The sequence below is a fragment of the Neolamprologus multifasciatus genome, chromosome 19 (genome assembly GCF_963576455.1).
Source record: "Neolamprologus multifasciatus chromosome 19, fNeoMul1.2, whole genome shotgun sequence".
NCBI lineage: Eukaryota > Metazoa > Chordata > Actinopteri > Cichliformes > Cichlidae > Neolamprologus > Neolamprologus multifasciatus.
The window spans coordinates 6,243,655-6,264,414 of record NC_140457.1 but is presented as its reverse complement, the minus strand read 5'-3'; the positions used below and the strand labels follow the sequence as shown (position 1 = coordinate 6,264,414).

General features: G+C 41.5%; 3 protein-coding genes across 5 annotated transcripts; 1 reads left to right on the top strand and 2 right to left on the bottom strand.

Moving 5' to 3' along the window:
* The first annotated feature begins 367 nt into the window (after window positions 1–367).
* bend3 (BEN domain containing 3) lies at window positions 368–11,634 on the top strand. 2 transcript variants are annotated; one of them, XM_085143528.1, is made up of 4 exons: window positions 368–543; window positions 2,697–2,751; window positions 2,870–3,048; window positions 3,128–11,634. In XM_085143528.1, the coding sequence occupies exons 2-4, from the start codon at window positions 2,700–2,702 to the stop codon at window positions 5,351–5,353; spliced, it is 2,457 nt and encodes an 818-aa protein (XP_084999654.1). In that variant the 5' UTR covers window positions 368–543; window positions 2,697–2,699; the 3' UTR covers window positions 5,354–11,634. The 2 variants fall into 2 exon arrangements, with proteins under 2 accessions (XP_084999654.1, XP_084999653.1); XM_085143527.1 differs by lacking the exon at window positions 368–543 and adding an exon at window positions 623–1,104.
* On the bottom strand, window positions 6,874–10,259 carry mtres1 (mitochondrial transcription rescue factor 1). 2 transcript variants are annotated; one of them, XM_085143532.1, is made up of 4 exons: window positions 10,150–10,259; window positions 8,019–8,460; window positions 7,331–7,403; window positions 6,874–7,257 (listed from the first exon to the last, which is right to left on the bottom strand). In XM_085143532.1, exons 1-4 carry the CDS (start codon window positions 10,214–10,216, stop codon window positions 7,075–7,077), a joined length of 765 nt encoding a protein of 254 aa, XP_084999658.1. In that variant the 5' UTR covers window positions 10,217–10,259; the 3' UTR covers window positions 6,874–7,074. The 2 variants fall into 2 exon arrangements, with proteins under 2 accessions (XP_084999658.1, XP_084999659.1); XM_085143533.1 differs by lacking the exon at window positions 10,150–10,259 and adding an exon at window positions 9,381–9,495.
* Window positions 11,635–11,943: 309 nt separating the features above from the next.
* tmem151bb (transmembrane protein 151Bb) lies at window positions 11,944–18,880 on the bottom strand. Its single transcript, XM_085143529.1, has 3 exons — window positions 18,604–18,880; window positions 18,279–18,508; window positions 11,944–14,781 (listed from the first exon to the last, which is right to left on the bottom strand). Exons 2-3 carry the CDS (start codon window positions 18,354–18,356, stop codon window positions 13,372–13,374), a joined length of 1,488 nt encoding a protein of 495 aa, XP_084999655.1. The 5' UTR covers window positions 18,357–18,508; window positions 18,604–18,880; the 3' UTR covers window positions 11,944–13,371.
* Window positions 18,881–20,760: the final 1,880 nt, after the last annotated feature.

Below are 20,760 nucleotides of genomic sequence, written 5' to 3'. Positions count from 1 at the left end.
AAAATGAATAAAAAATTAAAACTAATTAGAAAATGCAAAACTAATATTATATTATAAACTATTATAACTAATATGAGTTCAGAGCAGTTGAACAAAAGTGTCCAGTGTGTGTGTGTGTGTGTTAATTCATGGAATATGTTTTATAACGCTTCGTGATTGTGTCCTTTGCGTGGGCTAACAGCTGCTCAGCATGTTGAGGATTATTTTTTATTATTCGGTTATTTATTCAAACCCTTCTTTAGCTTTTTAACTCTTAGTTAAATACAATTCAAAGAGTGTAACGGCAGCCCTGTGCATTTACAATGTAAAACTGTAACTGTGGTCCTTTTTCTTTTTTTCATCCGTCTCTTCTTCCACAGCTGTGCGGAAGTGACACAGCAGGCGCGCGCCCGTCACGTCACGCGAGAAAGCACAGGAGCCGAGCGAGAAAAAAAAAACACCAACAAGAAGAATTACCTTCTTTTATTACCTGCGGAACAAACTGCCGTGATAGTCCGCGGACATGTCACTGACGGTCCCGGGGGGAGGCATGGACTAGTGAAGGTGAGCTCAAACCGCTGGTCACGCGGGTTTTCGGTTAATTTAGCGAGAGTCGGGACACAGGAGGAGGAATAGGACGGGGGTAGGAGGGAAGGTGGGGGCAGTAAGGCAGGCAGGCAGTCGTCCACGCAAACGTTGCCGCGTCATTAAAATTCACAAACAAAATGTGGCGGTGTTATAGAAACGAAGCGTAAAGACGTGCAGTGTTTCTGAAAAACACCAAGTTTGTAGAAGAGTCCGGTCCACACGGCGGCTTCGGCTCGTGTTGTGGTTCAAGGGTTCATGGGCGGAAGAATGAGGAAGTAGCGGGGTATGAACGCTGGAGGGGAGCAGGGAGGGAACTCTGTATGGAGGCATGCACCTAAAACGGGCTGACTTTAGGTAACAGGGGGGTCCGAGCTGTGCGGGCATTAATTATATATATTAATTAACGTTTATATCAGCCTCACGAGCCTGGGATAAAATACTCAGGCAAACCCAGAGGTGTGTGTGTGTGTGATTAGCTACGAGGCTGCAACCGGTCACATGGTGTTTGCTACGAGGGTGACACGCCAGCCACAACATGTATGTATTTTAACTAAAAGCAGTAGTTTATAAAGCAGTTATCAAAGTAGTAATCATCAAGCTCATTTTAGGCGTCATGTTTGTAGTCTTTGACTCTACTAGCATAGCTTTGCATGATTCACAGCTGAAAAAAACCATCATTAAATCTTTTATTTTTAAAAAAGAAGCATGTGCAAGAATGGTTACAGATAGTTAATTGCTCCAGTTATAGAGCATTGTGTTTACATGTAAGGAAACTGCAGAGATAACCAAGTGTCCGTTGTAGTAGACTACATTTAATATTGCTCTCTTCTAAGGTGGACCACCTCTGTTTTAATTTTCTCCACAGGGAGCTTAAAGGATTTTACCATCCAGATAGAGTTTGAAGTATTTAAAACAATTTTGTGATGATAACTTTTCAGGGAACTTGTAAATGGCTTAGGTGCATCAAAAGCATTTCTAGTGCTTTATTTATTTAACAAAACATACTGGAGATCTGCAGTGGGCAGATTAATGGCAGAACCAGTGGTTTAGTGGTTTTGCTCTTTAGTTTAGAGCCAGTCATCATGGGCATGAATGTCGTGATAATTTTGGGCTTTCAATTATTTCTTTAAACTCTTCGAATTTATTTGAATGGTATCCCACAAAACAAAAAAAGTATACATATGCAGACTCTAATATATAAAAACACCACTACTAATATGCATCTGGCATAGTTTTGTTCTGGTTTTGCATATTTGACTGGTCTTTTTGGCGGGATCGGTAGAGGTCATTTAGACTGGTTTCCTGGCATGGACCGAGCTTTGAAGCACAATCCAAAGATTTTCATTACACAAATGTGAAGTTGAAGAATTTGGAAGATGGTCCTCCTCTTTCATTATTCCATCCACTTTGTGTAATTCAATGAAATACCTGTATCACTGGCAGGACAACAGCCCCCCACAGCATGATGCTATCACCACCAATTGACATTTAGTACAGTGCTCTTAGGTTCGAAAGCCTCACCTTTACTCCTGCAAACATACCTCTTATCATTGTGACCAAATAGCTCAATATTTGTCTCGTCGGATCATTAAACTCCAGAAGATATTTTGGGCAGCTGTAAGTTACAGTCAAGCTTGAAGGTGGGGCTTCTTTCTTGTTCAGCACCCTCCCGGTCTGTGTGGCTTCACTGTAGATAGTGTTGCTAGTGTTTGCAGTTCATGGCAGGCTTAAGCCTCAGTGTTTCCCGGGTTGTTCCTGAACATCCAGACCAAATTTCTCTCATCTGTGGATGACAGTTTGGGCCTTCTTCCAGACTTTGCAAAGTGGTAACCCATATGAGTAAATTGTTTAAACAATCGTACAGTACAATTTACTCATCTGCAAAGCTACAATTGTCCTTAGATCTTCCTCTCTCTTTTAGCACACTTTTATCTGATTAGTTTCTAATTGTAAAGAGAAGATATGAACAACAGTTGGACAGGTATATTAGCTAATTTTAACGTTAATAACCTTTCCGTGTAATTTATCCAAACCTAAGAATATGTGTATTACACACATTACTGTCACATTGTTCACATTGATGTATTAAGTGTGTGCATATTAAGTAACTTTCTGAATTTTTTATCTAGGCTATGAATTCCCGTGAGCATGGGGAAATCTCAGATGAAGCAATGCTTGAAAAAGGCAAGTTCTGCATTGTTGTCTTTGCAGCTACAGCAATAAAAATTTACAGATTAACAAAGTATGTTTTGGTTTATTTTTGTAGTGTATGCAGTAAAATAAATTCTGCATTGTTTTGCAGAACACAAGCATGTCCAAGATTGCAAAGAGGAGACGGAGGACATTGCTATTAGTGAACAACCTCAGGTACGTGGAGGAGGATCTTCTGGAGCTGCCGAGGCAGGGAAACGGTCATCTGCAGAGATGGGACCTGACACAGACCAGTCCACTAGCAGCAAGAGAGTCAGGGTGTCTAGTGAGGTAAATGAAGCTCAACTCATGATTAAAACAATATCTTATATGTTATTACACATCCTTGACTGACATTTATTGTGTCTAGATGAGGCGGCACTTGATAGACGAGAGCAGCAGGATTGAACCTCTTTGCCTCACCACAACCGGAGAGAAGAGAGACTGCATCCAGGAGAAATCTAGAGTCTCCTACAGAAAGCCTCTCTTCAGCATCTCCCACCGAATCTCGGAGAAGAGGAACACCCCGAATCTGGAGCAGCAGGCAAATCTTGGCAGCTTGAATCAGCTCAACAATATGCTCTCATCCAAGCTCCAAAATCCAGAGCAAAATGGCCCAGCAGAGACCATCCCCTCCACAGACACTTTAGGCCAAGCTTCCACAGCGGATTCCAGCCTTTATCCACTGATTGAGAAAATGTTTTTCATTCTCAACACTCTGAATTCAAGCATGACGCAGCTGCACAGTAAAGTGGACTTGCTGACGCTGGAGGTCATGAGGATAAAGAAGCAGATCAAACCGGCTGAGATGGTGACAGAGTTCCAGCCTCCCCCCGAGTATTTGCTAACCAGCGATGAATTGAATCAGCTGATGGAGCAGACGTCAAGTGCTGGGGAACTGGGCTGTCGACTGCTCGTGCATCTGTTCCCGGAGCTGTTCAAAGCCAGGGAGTGCTCTCACGACTGCATGGCGAGCAAGAGAACGCTGGAGTCTCTACATCTGCAGCTTATTCGAAACTACGTCGAGGTGTGCTACCCCACGGTTAAAAACAACAGCGTGTGGCAGGAAGAGTGCCTCCTCCAGATTAATGACTTTTTTAATCGCTTCTGGGCGCAGAGGGACATGGAAAGTGCCCGGCTGCTCAGGAAGCAGGCGGTCACAGCTGGTGGCGTAAAAGCTGAGCAGCCTCAAACCTTTCGTTTCATTAATGAACAGGGTCAGGAGGAGCACATATCTCTAGATCACCAACAGGGCAGCCTGGCTGGTTCAGATGTCGGGTTTGGTACACAAGCCACAGAGGAGTTGGATGAGTTCTCCTCCCCAGAAGACTTTGTTGTTTTCCTAATTCACCGTCTCTTCCCTGAAGTTTTTGAAGAGGGGAAAATACCAGAAGACTGTGGCAATTTTAGTAGTGTGGGACAGCTAATTCTGGACTCTGACAAGATGGACATAATTAGAAAGTATATGGAAGCGAATTTCCCTGATGTGCCTGAGGACAGCTGGCTGCAGGTGTGCATTCAGCATATGGAAGACGCACTTGAGGGTCCTCACAGTAACGGCAACGGAAGTGAACCGGACAACATCAATGAGGAGGGCTACGAACTGGCCAGTTTTCCTGAAGATGTTTCAATTATCAAGGTTCCAGAAGTGAGTGAATATGAAAGACCCAGTCGCAAGACTAAAAAGTCGCTGCTCACGCCTGTAGATTTTGACAATCTGGAGATTCCTCTGCCTGACTTTACTGTTCCCCAGGAATACATCCTGTCCAGGGAACAGCTCAAGAGCAACTATGAATGTAGCTTGTCCGTTGGGAACTTTGCGTCTCGGCTGCTGGTGCTCATGTTTCCTGAGCTCTTTACCTACGAGAACGCTAGAAAGCAGTATAACTGCAGCGGTTCTCTTGGAAAAAAGCAACTCGACCCCGTTCGCGTAAACCTGATCCGTCATTACGTGCAGTTGGTCTACCCCCGGGCCAAGAACGACAGAGTGTGGATGTTGGAATTTGTTGGCAAACTTGACGAGCGGTGCAGGAGACGTGACACGGAGCAGAGGAGATCCTACCTGCAGCAGCGCAAAGTGTACGGTCAGGAGACAGAGCAGGACTTTCTCTGCCAGCTGAACCAGCTCCATCCTGATAACGGCAGACAGGATCCAGATATTCCGTCTTTACCTCCCGAGAAAAGTAGCAAAGACTTCTGCAAAATCCCCCTTGATGAGCTGACTGTGTCCAAACCAGATTTCCCTGTTCCCTCCATCTACCTGCTCTCTGATACCGAGGTACGGGAAATTGTCCAGCAGAGTCTCTCTGTTGGGAACTTTGCTGCCCGCTTGCTGGTGCGCCTCTTCCCCGAGCTCTTCACCCACGAGAACCTGCGGCTGCAGTACAACCATTCAGGCGCCTGCAATAAGAAGCAGCTTGACCCTGTTCGACTGAGACTGATCCGTCACTACGTGGAAGCCGTGTATCCTGTGGATAAGATGGAGGAGGTGTGGCACTACGAATGTGTGCCAAGCATTGACGAACGCTGCCGGCGCCCCAATCGCAAGAAGTGTGACATTCTTAAAAAGGCCAAGAGGTCAAGCACTGTGTCCTAGTTACAGTACTCTGCAGTTACCCAACACTTTCTGTCATAAAAACAGTTGCACAGTATATAAGCTGAAATCGCATCGTTGAACTTCTACACACTGTCCTCTGTAGGAAGAAGCCAAGCTGTTGCGAGTTTCTTTAGTAGTATTCTTACTCATATTTTACCTTTTTGGCTACAGCAGTAGATGTTCTAGTTTATGTAGTCTTTATTATTGTTCGATAAAAAAGTTACAACCGCTCCTATTTATAAGCCAAACATGTCATAGCTTCTCTAACATACTCTGTTGATAAATGTTGTAGCCTTATAACAATAATAATGATAGTAGCTAACAGCATAGATCACACATTTGCTCTATGAACAGAAATCAAATCACAAGGACGTGATATATTTCCATCGCAGTTACTGATGTAGCATCGTGCCACCACTGTTTTAATAACTATGTGCTTATGTTAAGCCTTCTTATAGAAGTTTATATTATAAAGATAATTTAACATGACAATGGCTCATGATAACCAGTTTCTAATAAAACCACAGTTATAAATGTGACATACAATCACAATGTTTTACATAATCGCACCAGAGCAAGTTCAACATACAGAGCATAGCCTTTCTTTATCTGGTTTCACTTATTTTTCAACTTGAAAAATCAACCCAATCACATGACATTGGAGACATGTTGAAGTCTGTTGGCAGATGACTGATTTTTATAAAGAAAGATAAAAATGTGATTTAAGGTTAAAAGCAACAAATTCTGCAGACAAATTAGCAGTGTGTGTGTGTGTGTGTGAGAGAGAGAGAGAGCGCTATTAAACGTGTGCACTTTAAGTGCTTTGGTCAGAAAGACTTGCTGTGTTAATAACATTAGCAAAATGTCAACATTATAAGTTAATAGACTTGAGTGTCTTGGACTGAACAGGCTACACGGTGGTACATGGAGCATTTCTGCTCTTAGCACTCAAAAGCCACATTCACACAGTGCTTTATTCTATACCTTTAAGTGCTATCACATGCAGATGCACCAGGGACAATTTAGGGTTCACAACATTGCCCCAGGACACTGATTTGCAGCCCACCTGTCGCCCACCAGTGCTCCATCTCCTGAGCCACAGGCATCCAGCTCTTAGTTCCATCATTAACATAAGAGAATCAGATGAATTGCACTTTTATTCCATTAAATTAATGTTGAGATGTGCATGAGACAGTTTTAGTTTTCATTTTTTCCCCAAGAGAATAAATTAGAGCTCCAAAAGTACAAATAAGGGGTCCTGTTTCAAGAATCATATAAAGTGCTTGTTTCCAGCCAACAGGATTAAAGCGGGATATTTCTTACTCATGCTTATAAGAAATCTATTGTATATAATATTAAATACAATAACATTTCTTTATTAATATTTGGGGATATTTAATAGAAATTTAAAGTTATTTATTTATTCCTGTATATTAAGTGTTGGCAGTTTCAGTTCTGAAACCATGAAAACACCACACAGCTTTCCAAAAAAATAAAAAAAAACACAAGGACACAAATGGTGAAGTCTAAACCCTCACAGTGCACCTTTATTGGGGGAGTGTCACACTATAGAAGGGAGAAGTACACATTTAAACAGTGAGAGTTGTTAGCTCTGCACAACATTTTTGTAATCCATTCTACATCCACCTCGTTGGAGAGCCACTCAGTGCTGTTGACCTCACAGGCCAATGGCATTACAGTCAGTACGGTCTTAGGCAGATTCAAGGTTTAAAGGCCTCCTCCCTGGGAAGCTCGAGACATTTCCAGCGCCTTATGACAACTTTGTGCTTTTCAGTGTTACCAGGGTCAGTAAAAACCCTTCTGAGGATAACTCTCATCAATGTAACAGTGTTCGTTTCTGGGTTCTCTGACAGGACCAGGTCCAGGGTGTCCCCGAGTTTTACCTGAGAAAAGAACAAAATATGAGGAACACTGGATTACTTAATTCGTGCACTGTCGTAAGCAAGCAGCACTCACCGTTTTACTTTTCTTGATGAGTTTCTGTCCGTTAAATCTGAGCTTGTTGTTGTAGAATGCATCTTCAATTTTACTGTGACAAGACAGAAGCACGTTAGACTCTGGTATAATGGCGACAAATGTTGTGAAGTCCCTACTGTTTGCAGTTTTTGCGTGTGTGTGCCTTCTTTCTATGCAATTGCGGCATTGAGGTATGGTCTGTGCCTCAGATGCACGAGGGAGAGGTGGAGCTGGATGGTTGAGATTGGGGGGCCAGTTTGGGGAGAGAGGCACACCTATCGTGTGGCTGCCAATTATTCTCTTTTCTTATATAGTAGTTGTGAGACTGGAGAAGAAGGAAGACAAAGAGTGAAGCACAGTGGCAGAAATGCTCAATTGCTGGGCAATCAGTGAAGCAAATTTAACTGTGTAGAACTAAAGTCTTCCCCTCTTTGTGGATACTATGGAGAACCTGCTACAGTGATTAAAGGGAAAAACAACATAAAGTTTCTTGATGAGCTCACAGTGTGCCACTAGAACAGTTTGTGGCACACTGTGAGCACCCTGGCACTGATTCTCCACGCCATTTCCTTATTTTCTGTTTTGATTATGAAGTATGGAGGAAAGAGTGCAAAATCCTGTTTATCTTTAGCAGCAACTTAATCACTTATCAACACCCACCCAGCCTTAGATTCTTATGCTGACTCACTTGCGTGCAATATCCAGGCCAGCTTTTATAATGACATCATAGCGGAAGGACTGAACATATTTCTCCATGTCTTTATAGTCCTTGGGTAGATTTGGGTCCGAATCTTCATAATCGCTGTCCTCTGCGTCTTTATCATCCTCATCTTCCTCCTCATCCTGTGCACTTGAAGCACCTTTCTTCTTGTTGCTTTTAAACCTCAAATGATGAGCAGACCAACACCTGAGAGCGTCTCTTCCACGGAAAGCAGGCCGGTGACAGCCAGGTGTCACAGGGAAGACCGAGTAGCCGCACAGCTGGCGTGTATGAATGGTCCTGGGACACCATTCGGTCTGCCTCAGTCCATATCCAGTAGCTAGCAGGTGGCGAGGGCTCAACCTTCCAAGCTGCCTCATGGCAAGAGCTTGCACCACCAAACTCTGCATGTTTGTGCTCCACCCAGTCACTGAAAGGAAGGAGGAGATTGTCAAAACAACAACAACAACAAAAAGGTTCAGTTAATTAATTAATATGGATTCAATATAAAGAGCCAAGGTTCAAGAACAGGACTCACGATTTCTGTCTTTTCGCTTCATGATCGAGTGATATCACAATATCTATTAAATTTAGAAAACAAAAATAGAACCACTTTGAATTCATCTTTATTTTTTGTGTGTTTTGGATCATCTTTGCAAATTCAGTTAGAATAATGACAAGTTTAGGGAGGCTGACAGGCTGCATATGTTGTGTTATCATCTTCACACAGCAGAACATCTGCCTCCTCACCTGATCCATAATTTTACACACACTTTTTTAAACTGCTGAACATAAATTCAGATCAGCTGGATTTACTGTAATCTTCAGAATAAAAGCATCAATTTATTTCAGGCTCGGCTAACGTAAAAAAAAAAAACTAATTTCAATTATTTTAGTTTAATAAATAAGAAAAGGATCAAATGCTTCTTCTTGAACTAATTGACCGGATTAAAGGCAATGCTTAAGCTATACTATTTTAGTCGGCATGCGTTTGTTTATTCCGGAAGTACTCAGTAAGAAGACGTTCTTTGGTCGTTGCTGACCTCAGATGTGTTATGCTCTCACTATAGCGGGCACATTTTATATACATCTCCTGCTTTTCACACACTTTAATGTCATAATTGTTACCAGTTGCTGTCTCCGCTCAATGTTGAGGTTAAAGTTGAAGCCAAGCGGACGCAGATACGGGCGGTTAGCTAGCTTTACTTTTCCTCCGCTGAGCTCGTGGACTCATTACTTCAACCTAAGCGTGACCCAGCCCGAGCTTCGTGACTATCAAACGTGGTACAAACCGTTTTTATCCAATGAAAACTTAACCACGAGTTTCCTATCACGCTGCAGGACACTCACCTATGGAATAACCTTTCATAGCTTCTTACTGTACTTCGTCGTGTCCGCTGCCGTGGAGTAGACGTGTGGTCGCCGATTTAAATATACTGCCTCCTACGGCACCGGTGGATTATTACATGTATGGCCGAGGCAAATGGCAGTGAAGGAATTTAAACGCAAAATGGTTCAATCTGGGAAAGATCACGTGTCCTTTTTTTCAGGAATCTATAGATTTATTTTTTAAAAATGAAAAACTTGGGCAAACAACTCCGGGATGAGTAACCATGAAATGAATTAAACATTAAAGTTTTATTCATTTAATAAAAAGAATATAGACATCGTTTTGTGATATGTGGCATTCTTAAAGTAGACCATACAGCTCTGTCCTAAATTAGGCCAATGAAGATTTGATTACTCACCAAACACTGTGCACCACTGTTTGCAAAACTCAAATCTGGGCATGTTGGAAGACATTTATGCTCCATTTAATCAACCCTGAAGCCACTCTCAGTTGCTTTTTTGATATAATAACGGTAAAAGACATTCCAGCTTCAACTAAAATATAACAGTAATGTGTAATTTACCACAGCAACTTAGATGTCTCTTATAAATAGAAGGCATTGTCATAATGTTGCAGTTGTTGGTCATCAGACCAGGCAAGTTTTCCAGTCTTTGGTGTTCAGTTCTGGTGATTCTGTGTGAATTAGTCTTAGTTTCTAGTGTGGTCTTATGGTGCTGTAGCCTATCCGGTTTTGATGTATTGTTCATTCAGAGTTGCTTTTCTACAAACCTTTATCGCAATGAGCGGTTATTTGAGTCACTGTTGCCATCCTCTCAACTCGAAGCAGTTTGGCCATTGTCCTCCATCTTCTGGCACCAACAAAGCGTTTTCTTCCTGCATGTTTTCTCTTTTCAAACCATTCTCTGTAACCCAGGAGATGACTATGCGGAAAGATAAGCAGTTTCTGGAATACTCAGAGCATCCTGTCCGGCACTAATTACTGTAAAAATCACTTAAATCAGCTTTCTTCGCCATTTTGTTGCTCAGTGTGAACTTCAGCAGGTCATTTTCAACATGTCTTCATGCCTAAATGCACTGAGGTATTGTCATGTGGTTGGTTGATTGGATATTTGCATTAACAAGCAGTTGAACAGGTGTAGTAGTGATTGTATGTACAAGGTGGATGTAGTCTCTCTAAAGTTAACCAGATTTTTGAAGATTCAACTTTTGCATTTTGGCAATTTGCCCGTCTTTTGGTTATCAGCCAGTCTGCTTTGCCAGAAATTCACACATTATTAAATAAAATTGAAACTTAAAAGCAACTTTAAATAAACAGGAATTTTATCACAAGGATGGATAAACATAAGTAGCAATTTGTTACACTTTATGAATTAGTTTATTTGTTTATTTGTTTATTATTTGTTATTTCTGGAGCTTTTAAAAGGATTTGAAGGTATTTAATGAAACAAAACCTTCTTTCTTTTCTTGATTTTTCACAGTTTTGTCTCTCTACAGCTAGGAGGGGGGGCAGGCAAAGGACTAAACGGATCTGAGAATACAAGAAAGCAACATTTGTTTAACTGTACATGGGTGTGACCCAGACATTTATTGCAACTTTTATTTTTCCAGCATAAGATAAGTTGAAATACATATTCTAAAAAGTAATTAAGTTATTTATTCAGCCCATTTGGTTATAGTGACATTTATGACACTTTTTTTTCTACAAGGTAATTTACACCAACATTCAGCTCCACTACAATTCATAATGTCTATAGTGTCACTTCCATCAAGTGCATAATAATATGAATGTCACTACATTATTGAAAACAATGTATGAATATGGAGGGCCAAAACTGACAGGATTAAAATTATAAAAAAAATAAATAAAAATTCAGTAAATATGCCACTAAATGCCACAAAAATAAATTTTATATTTTTGATTTTTTTATTTGATCCTATGTTAATTTTACATTTTCTTTATTAAAATAATTTATGCATTAATATGTTTATTTCTCCCCAAATACATTCATTTTGTGTTTTTACAATTTTTTATGCATTTCTGCTTCATTGTACATATAAGAGGGCTTAGCTGACCTATTTTAAATCCTTAGTGACTAAGGCTTATTTAAACATTTATTTACAAAGGTAAAAGGTTCACCTCATGACTGATTTTGATTCATAGCCAACTTATTTGCAAAAGAAAGCAGAAATGTGGAAAGAAATTTGAAAAGAGAATACAACAATACAGTTGTTTGGATATAAAAAAAAACACAACTAATGCTTAAAGTAACTTGTGCTATTTGGGAGGCATTTAATGGCATTTTAATTTATTTAAGAAGTAATTTATTTTAAATTTTTGGCTGTTTTGGTCCTCCATAGGGAACAAGCTGTATTGTGCCACATTGAATACAACATTTTTTATATTAAAAAAAAAAGAGCATGTATTATAAAGTTTGTATAATGTGTAAACATAAGGGCATTTACATCCTTGCATATACTAACTGTAAACTCAGAAGAGTCACATATCCTCCACATGACAACATCCAAAGTCTTTCAGTAACATGGTGGCATATCAGTACATGCTGGACAGCGAGATCACCATTTTACAGATGAAAAATGGAGCATTATTCCTTTACTATCAACACATAATGGTACAGAGTATATTGTATATGCTGGTGGTTTACATTCATGGATATGGTTTTACCACTGTGTCTCAGCAGGAGGAAATCATGCGAAAACAGGCATGGATTTGATGATCTTATGATGTTTTTTTTGCAGCTAAATCCACACTCACCTGCTCACATGTACTGTGATAAACCAGTCTCTATCTTTTATGTCCCAATGATGGATGTAATGATGTGTATTTGTACCACAGTTGCCGGCAGGTTTCATCATGGCAGTAGGCAGCAGAAAAGTCCAATTTTATGCGTAATGCTTGATTGAGTTTTCATGATGCGTTTTAGTCTGTCAAGGTAAAGGCTCATAGGACTAGACAGTGTTAGTGCGCCCACATTTTTTCATTTTCTGGGTCAGTCAAGACAAATTAATCGCATGTTAAAGCCACTAAAGGAAAAAGAAAAGTCCACCTGATTCTGTTTTCTCTCTTATTTTCTTCAAGATGGCCAAACTGTTAATTCCAACATTTACATCCGAGGTTAGAAGGAAAGCACCAACTGTAAACATCATGTTAATGTGTCAGTCAATCAACATCCACAACAGTCTGGAGCTGCCACATAGCACCAACGCCCAACAGTCAATTACAAAGAAATCCACTAAAGAAGAAGAAAAAGAAGCAGAGATGCACCAGGATGCAACAAAACCACAGGACCGGCTGTTAGTAGGGCATGAGTCTGAACTTCTCTCAGTCTGAACAAATGCCTCACGCTTTCTAACATCCTTAGGTCACTGTCTGCTGAAATTAAGCTTATACCTGTTGTCTGGAGTTAATAAAAGGCCTTCTGGATAATGTAGGAACAAACAGATGATTTAAAAAGAATTTACAGATATGGTTTAACAGTGAGTGAGAATGTCCAAGATTTAAATTGTCACTTGAAGTCAGAGGTTTCCACTTTGGGATGTGCACCAGCACAAACTGGCGATCCTCCATTTGAGATTTGTTTTAACAGTTATTGCTGTAGTTAGAAGTTAAATTTGTAGAAGCTGCTCCATAATGACTCACTAAATGAACGTGAGATGTTTAAACCTGTCCATGTGGGACCTCTGAGAAAGTTCCTATGAGGTATCTGCAGCCTTAGTTTCACATGCACTGTAAAAGCTGTAGCGATGGTGTGCTTTGTAACAGTCTGCGTCTTCTTGGTTTTTCCTGGAAGCCAAGCAGATATGATTTGTTTGTGTGTGTGAGCTTATCATGGGATGCCACTTTGTTCTCCGCTCACTGACCGCTGTTATTGCTTTGGTGATTCACACATTCAGGATTCAGGCAATTGTTTCTTACAGCATCCACTACGCCCTGTTTTTGAAATGCTACAGAAATGCCGCTGTGACTGCATATCATAAAGAGGTCTCCACGCAGGAGCCATTTCTGTGGAAAGATCTGTGGTTGTGGCAGTTCTCACTGCAGTGGACAATGAGCACCGGGTAACAAAGTGCATCCTCGTAGTCCGGGGGCTCCTCGTCATCTGTGGTGAGGCGTTCCGATAGGCAGCGGGTATTTTCACTGGGGCTCACCTGGTCGTCTAGGCTGCCGCTCCTCCAGAAGCAGCTGCGCTGGGAGCCATAGCGCCGGGCCAAGGAGAAGCGGCTGCTGCTGAAGGGGATGCGGGAGCTGGCACCGGTGCAGATGCTGAGGGCGCTTCTGGAGAACACTGAGGAGCAGCTAATGGCTCTGTGGCAGCGCTCGCAGTTCTGACGAAGCCCACTGAAGCTGGAGGGGCACTGGGCGAGGTCCATGAGACCAGCCTCTGAGTAACTGGGAACCAGCTGCTGGTTGGAGCGAATGTGCCACTCCAATTCTGTGCTGTCAATGGTGTTAACTCGAGGGATACGGCGCCAATAAGGCCGATCGTCGCAAGGGGTAACAGGGAGGTAATCGTGACCGAAGAGCTTTTCAACACGATAGTGGACGTATGCAGTACGATACTCTGTGAAGACTCTGAGAGGCCAAGAGAACGTGAGGAAGGAGGCAAACCAGAAGACGTAGTGGGACAGATACCAAGGGTGGTGCTCCGGGTCACAGAGCACCAAGACATACTCCTTCAGGTCAATGTTCTTCAGGTGCATGCCCTCTCTGGCTTCCATGTAGTCATCCAGGCCCTCGTTGTCGGTGAAAAACCTCGCCCTTTGTGTGAGATAAGAATTCTCGGACTCCACGTTGGCAAAACTGAAGCACTTAGTGAAGCGCATCTTTGTCAACGCAGACTTCTCCAAGCCAAGCAGCTGTTTGGAAACATCTTTGACACCACAGTGGCTGTAGTCAAATTCTGCTTCTGCCACGTGGGTGTTGACACGCTCATGGTAAACCTGAGTGCTCGTGTAGGCGTCTCCGTTGCGGTATCGCGTGACTTGTCGAGTTCGGCGCACATAGTGATAGCTGATGGCCTTCCACCAGATGCAGGGCTTAGCCTGCTGCATCCTCTGGATGCGCTCGGAGATGCCCTCCACGTCCACTTTGTGCTGCAGCTCATTCTTCACGTGACAGTGCCAGCACTCGACTAGGTAAACTAAATAGAGCATGCCCAGTAGGGCCAAGGGGATGTAGATGTAGCCATCAGAACAGGGACTGTCATGGTACATCATGGATTTCCCTTTGAAGTCGCTGTCGAAGGTGAGGCGGGTCACCTTGGTGATGTGACACCAAACCATGGTTCCCATGCAGCCATACATGAGAACGGAAAGGAGTAGGCATTTCCAGAAACTCTCCCGACATAAGGACTTGCTTAGAGATTGCTTCAGCGGTCTTTGCTGTTGAGTGAAAGCACAAACGTAAGAAGAAACGTTTTAAAAACTGATCAGTAGAGCAGGGCGATATGACCAGAAATATTTATCACAATATACATTTGAAAATTTGCGATAACGATATAACTGACACTAGACAAAATACTTTACAACTCCATAACTTTATTAGTGCAAAACAAAAAAACATCAATGTATTTTCACTTAAACAAGCAGCTGATTTTTATGTGCATTAAAGTTCTATAAAAATTTAACAGTGCAAATGCAAATTCCTCGCTGACAGTTTAACCAAAAGGCATTTCCAGTGGAAACTGGCCGACATATCCTCAGCATAACCATGTATAATATCCACAAAACTTAAAAAGAGGTTATACACACACAATACGGTAATATTATGTTGAAGCACAGTACGTATCACTCAGCGAGGCGCCTGCCTAATATAGCCGTAATGCTCCGACAATCCATCAAGCGGTGCGGCTTCGTAGCTTAGCAAAGTCGTACTGAAACATTTGACAGATTTTCGAGCGCCGTGTACATAAAATCGTTTCAAGGTCAGTAAACACAACCAGAATTCATACATAAGGCACACGGGATTATAAGGGCCACTGTTGATTTTCAGAAAAATCAAAGGATTGATTTTAAGTGTGCCGTATTTTCCAAACAACACGGTAATAACGACGGCCCGCTAGCATGCTCTACCAAAAATAGAGCTTTGTTGTGTATCTGATGGACCAAAGCTAAACCAGTTCCACACCACTGAAGTTGCAGCATTTTTACAAACCAATTCTGGTTCATCCGTTTCATTCAACGATCCAGTTTAGGTCCTCCATATGTAAACACCACAGACTGCCAGTAGCTGTCAAATGCAGAATCGTGTTTTGATCGTTTGCTATCTGACTATTTTTGTTAGATTAAATATCAGAAACGTTAATAAAAGCTTTAGAAAAGAGGAATTTCTGATTAAATTGAAATATGTAAATAAAGTAAAAGCCCGGCCTTTATCATTTCTAACTGTGTTCCTCAGTGAACCTGACTGGCGTCGTCCGTACCTGCTGGGTTTGCGTTTCTGGTTTGTGTGGCAACAAATAAATTATGTTGCCAGTGTGAGTTATTTCTCTTTTAGCCAGCTTGTGCTTTTTTCTGTTATCTCATGTGTATTATTGTGGCTTTTCCTTCCTTCCTTTCCACTTCTTTCCTCCCTTCATGTTTCCTAATTGTGCCTTGATCCCCCAGTCAGTCCTTTGTGTAGCCCCCTGTCAGTTGATCTGCTTTACGGTGTTTTTGCATGCTTTGATTGCAGCTGCTGATTAATAACTGCGACATTGTTCAATCTTTCGCATAATTAGACCAAAATAAACAACAGTCACAAACCCTTGCAAGCAGCACTGGGGTTATGGTTGAAAAAAAACAACAAGATAATTATGTAAATTGTCAGATGAAGTATGCAGCACTTACATGATATAGAAAAATGTTGCCACACACTTTCAGACAATAAAAGTGCCTTTTTGCTTTTTACTTTTAGTGGTACAGAGGTTTATCATTGAGGCTTTATCCTCTGAGGTGCAGAGTGCGGGGGAGACTTCTTTACACCCTTTGCACATCTGGTGTCGATAAGTGCACATAAGGCTCCCAGAAACAGGGAGAACAGGTGGCAGTCCTCTGCAATTCTGCACTTTTAACCTTAAATCTTAAAATGGAAGAGTCAATTTTATATTTCACCTAGTTCTGAAACAGTCACACTAGCACGTTTCAAATTATCTGATATTATTATTAGACAAAGATAACCCAAGTAAGACACACAGAAAAAAAAACATAAAGAAGAGTTAAATTTCATTCATCACACCCAGACCTGATTACTGTCCAACCTGTCGAATCAAGAATTTACTTAAACAGAACCTGTCCAACAAAGTGAAGTAGGCTAAAAGTTGACAAAAAGCAACACACTGTGCCACGATCTAAAGAAACTAAGAAAAAAAATCATTGACATGTGTGAGTCTTAAATGGTTACATTGTCATTTCTGAGGCTTTGGGACTCCAGTGAATCACGGTGAAGACCATTATTGATAAATAGAGAGAATTTGGAACAGTGGTGAACCTTCCCAGGAGTGGCCAGCAAACCAAAATAACCTCCAGCGTCCAGTGACAACTCATCCAGAAGGTCACAAAAGTCGAAAATCGAAATAACTGCAGGTCTCACTTTCCTCAGTTAAGATCAGAGGTCATGAATCAACAATAAGAAAGAGACTGGGAAAAATTGAGAGAGCCCGAGGAGAAAAGCACTGAGAAAACACAAGGGCTTGTTTCACATTCACAAAAAAAAACAAAAAACATTAATGATCCCCAAGACTTTGGGAAAAATTATTCTCTGGACTAACGAGACTTGCTGTAATTGATGGAACAAGAAAAGCTGAAGGAGAATGTCCGGCCATGACTTCATGCCCTGAAGCTCCATCACCGTTGGGTTATGCAGCATGACAATAATTTGCAACAGACCAGCAAGTCCACCTCAATCAACCCTTCAATGTGGCTGAATTAAAACAACAGTGCAAAAATTCCACCACAGTGATATGACAAACTCATTGCCAGTTATCACAAATGCTTGATTCTGCCAAGCTGGCACAGCCATAAGATTTAGTTTTCACACAGGGCTATGCAGGTTTGGATAGCTTATTTTTCTTAATAAATAAAATTATCATCTAAAAACTACTGCATTTTGCATTTAGCCAGGTTATTTTTGTCTAATATTAAAATGTATTGGATGAGCTGAGACATTCAAAAATAGAAAAAGAAACCATTGAGGGGCCAACCACTAAACAGTACTGCACCCTTTTGGGCCTTAAAAAGGTATATAGTTGTCTTGAAGTCTAATAATTAGCTTAATGGGTGCAGATGTGTGTTGATTATGATTACAATTATGTAATTATTGCATTGGATGAAAATTCCTTAAGAAAGAATGGATGTTAAATCTAACCCTAAACGGATCCCAGCCAAACTGATGGATGTTATTAGGTCACTGTCTCGTTTGCAGTTGACCTGCATCTCTGCTGACTGATAACTGCAACGTCTGTGGATGTTTTGGATAAAAGTATTACCAAAAGGGTAAAACACACACGGATCAGACATTTCTGTGCAAAGAAAATCAATCTGCAAACAATAAGAATAACAGGATATTCCGTCCATGGTCAGGTTCACAGGCCCGCTGCGGCACACGGGAGGTGAAAAACAGGTAAAGACGCTGCCTGGCTGATTCCCAATCACATATCCTGCAGTTTCCTCTAAAATAATCAATGCATGCTACAAGATTATAGAATTCCTTTCTATATCAGACTGTGGAACAGTGGCATGTCTGTAACACCAAATTCCCGTCAGATTATCCACCTGCAGCGTGTCACAGCCTGCACAGCACGCACATGGGCAAATTAAAGCTCCGCGACAAGCTCTGACAAACAGACCGTAACAAAAGGCATTTGCTGTGCCAAAAAAAAAGAATTGCCAGAAAATTCTACCTCCTCTCTGGTGTCTTCCTCGAAAACGGTGGTGGTGCTGCTTTCACTCGCTGTCGCAGCCGATGCTGGAGGAGACATGGTGCTGGGCAGCTACTGGTAGTGATGACAGGGCGTGGAGGAGGAGGAAGAGCGAGAGATTTCACCGCCTTTACTCCACAGCGACCCTCAAATGAGACTCGTCACATCTGCTGTCGTTTAGAGGCATTTAGAGGTGAGCCGACGGGGACCGGCTGATCGGTGAAAGACAAAATAAGAGCATCTGTACCTTCCCCGTGCATAAGAAACGAAAATCAATACGCGAGGGTGTTTCTACAGGAACTCCCACCTCCTGCTGTCTACAGCTGTCAGTGCCGCAGTAACATGATGGGAGATGTGCTATATTAGCTGGTCGTCGTTACTGAAGGAGCGTGCCCTGCCCCTCGGGGTCCGCTGGGTGCGCAGGAGGCGGCCGTAGAGCTGGCGGGGTCGCTGTCCATGGTGCTGACTGAGGTAGACTGAGGTACCGGGAGATGTTGTTGCATAAATCACTTAAAGGGAAAGTCCGACCTAAAATGTGCCGCCTCACTGATTATCAACATATGGAGCAAAAATAAAGTTATTTTTACTTTAACAAAGTAATCTGGTCACTCTTTAGGCTTAGCCACTGGTTTTATTTGGACGGCTTTATTGTTCATAGTGTTGTCGTGATCTCTGGTTACTTAATATGAATGAGTTTTGACTTAATATGAAGTTTTGGACTCTCCTGTTTGTTAATTTGTTGTTTGTTGATGATACTGCCAAAGGGAACCATGTATAATTATGTTTACATAAACATGCTTCCCTTAGGCAGCATCATTAGAAGACATAGTATACATTTTCACTGCTATGCAGATGACACCCGACTTTATCTATCCATGAAGCCAGGTAACACACACCAAATTGTTAAACTGCAGGAATGTCTTAAAGACACAAAGACCCGGGTGACCACTAATTTTCTGCTTATAAATTCAGTTAAAACTGAGGTTGTTGTACTCAGCCCTGAAAATCTTAGTAATATGCCCTCTAACAAGATACTTGCCCTGGTTTGCATTGCCTTGACCTCCAAACTGCAGGCTTGTTTGTTGTTCTTAAAGTATTTAAAAGTAGAATTGGAGGCAGAGCCTTCAGCTTTCACTGAGCTTTTATTCTCTTCTGTGGAACCAGCTTCCAGTTTGGATTCAGGAGACAGACACTATCTCCAAAGGCTTAAAACTTTAATTTTTGGGGCTGGATCAGGTGACCCTGACTCCTCCCTTAGTTATGCTGCAATAGGTGCAGGCTGCTGGGGGAGTCCCATGATGCAGTGAGTGCTTCTTCTTTAGTCACCTTTCTCACTCACTATGTGTTAACAGACCTCTCTGCATTGAATCATACTTGTTATTAATCTTTGACTCTCTTCCACTGCATGTCTTTTATCCTGTCTTCCTCCCCTCACCCAAACCGGTCTCTGCCTGGTTCTGCTGGAGGTTTCTTCCTGTTAAACAGGAGTTTTTCCTTACCACTGTCACCAATGCGCTTGCTCATAGGGAGTCATGTGATTGTTGGGGTTTTCTCTGTTGTATTATTGCAATATAAAGCGCCTTGAGGCAACTCCTGTTGTGATTTGTCTCTGTTTAAATAAAATAAAATTGAATTGAACTGAACTGAATTGAGTTGGGTTCCTGCTTTGTTTTTATGGTTGTTCTGTTGATGTGTTTTAGTTTTTGTGTTGTTTGGGGATATTAAACTCCAGTATTTGAAGTTGTCAACTTGACCTAATTACAGTTCCAACATGCTTCACATCTAATTGTTTCATTTCCTGTTATACTTTGACAGTTTTCCCCTGTGTCCTTCTGTCTGATTATCCTCACCTGTGTCTTGTTCCCCTCCTCTTTCTAACTTATAATTGGCTTGGATTAGAGATTTTTTTTTTTTTTGTTAAACAAATATTCTGCTTTCTGTGTTTGTATTTGGCTCCTAACTTCTACCTGATGTTTTCTGATGTTGTGTTTTGGGTCCTTGTCTTGGTTTTCTAATTCTGGGTTATGAGGTAGATTTTATTATACAGACTGAAAAACCCTCTGTTTCCTTTGTGTGCCTGTATCTGTTTATCCATCCAGTCTCATTTTTCATTTGGTTATTTATTGTTTTACTTGTTTTACTGTGTGTAGTTGTCTCAGCCTTTTGCCTCCTTTGTGATTGTTTCCTTCTGTGTCATGTTTCACTATTATTCTGTGCATTTTTAATCATTGTTCTTTGTCATATCCTACTCTTGTATCCTTATTTGTTTCTTTCTATCATTCCATTCATTCTCATTGTTTTGTCATCTTTCGTTTGGCTTGCAAACCTCGACCTCCTGCATGTGGATCATCGGGCGCAAGAATCACACACATGTCAAAGAAGTGCAAGTAACAACTGTTTTTTAAAGGGCATTCAGCACACAGCTATCAGGAATCCTATGCACCCAGCACAATATATCTCAGTT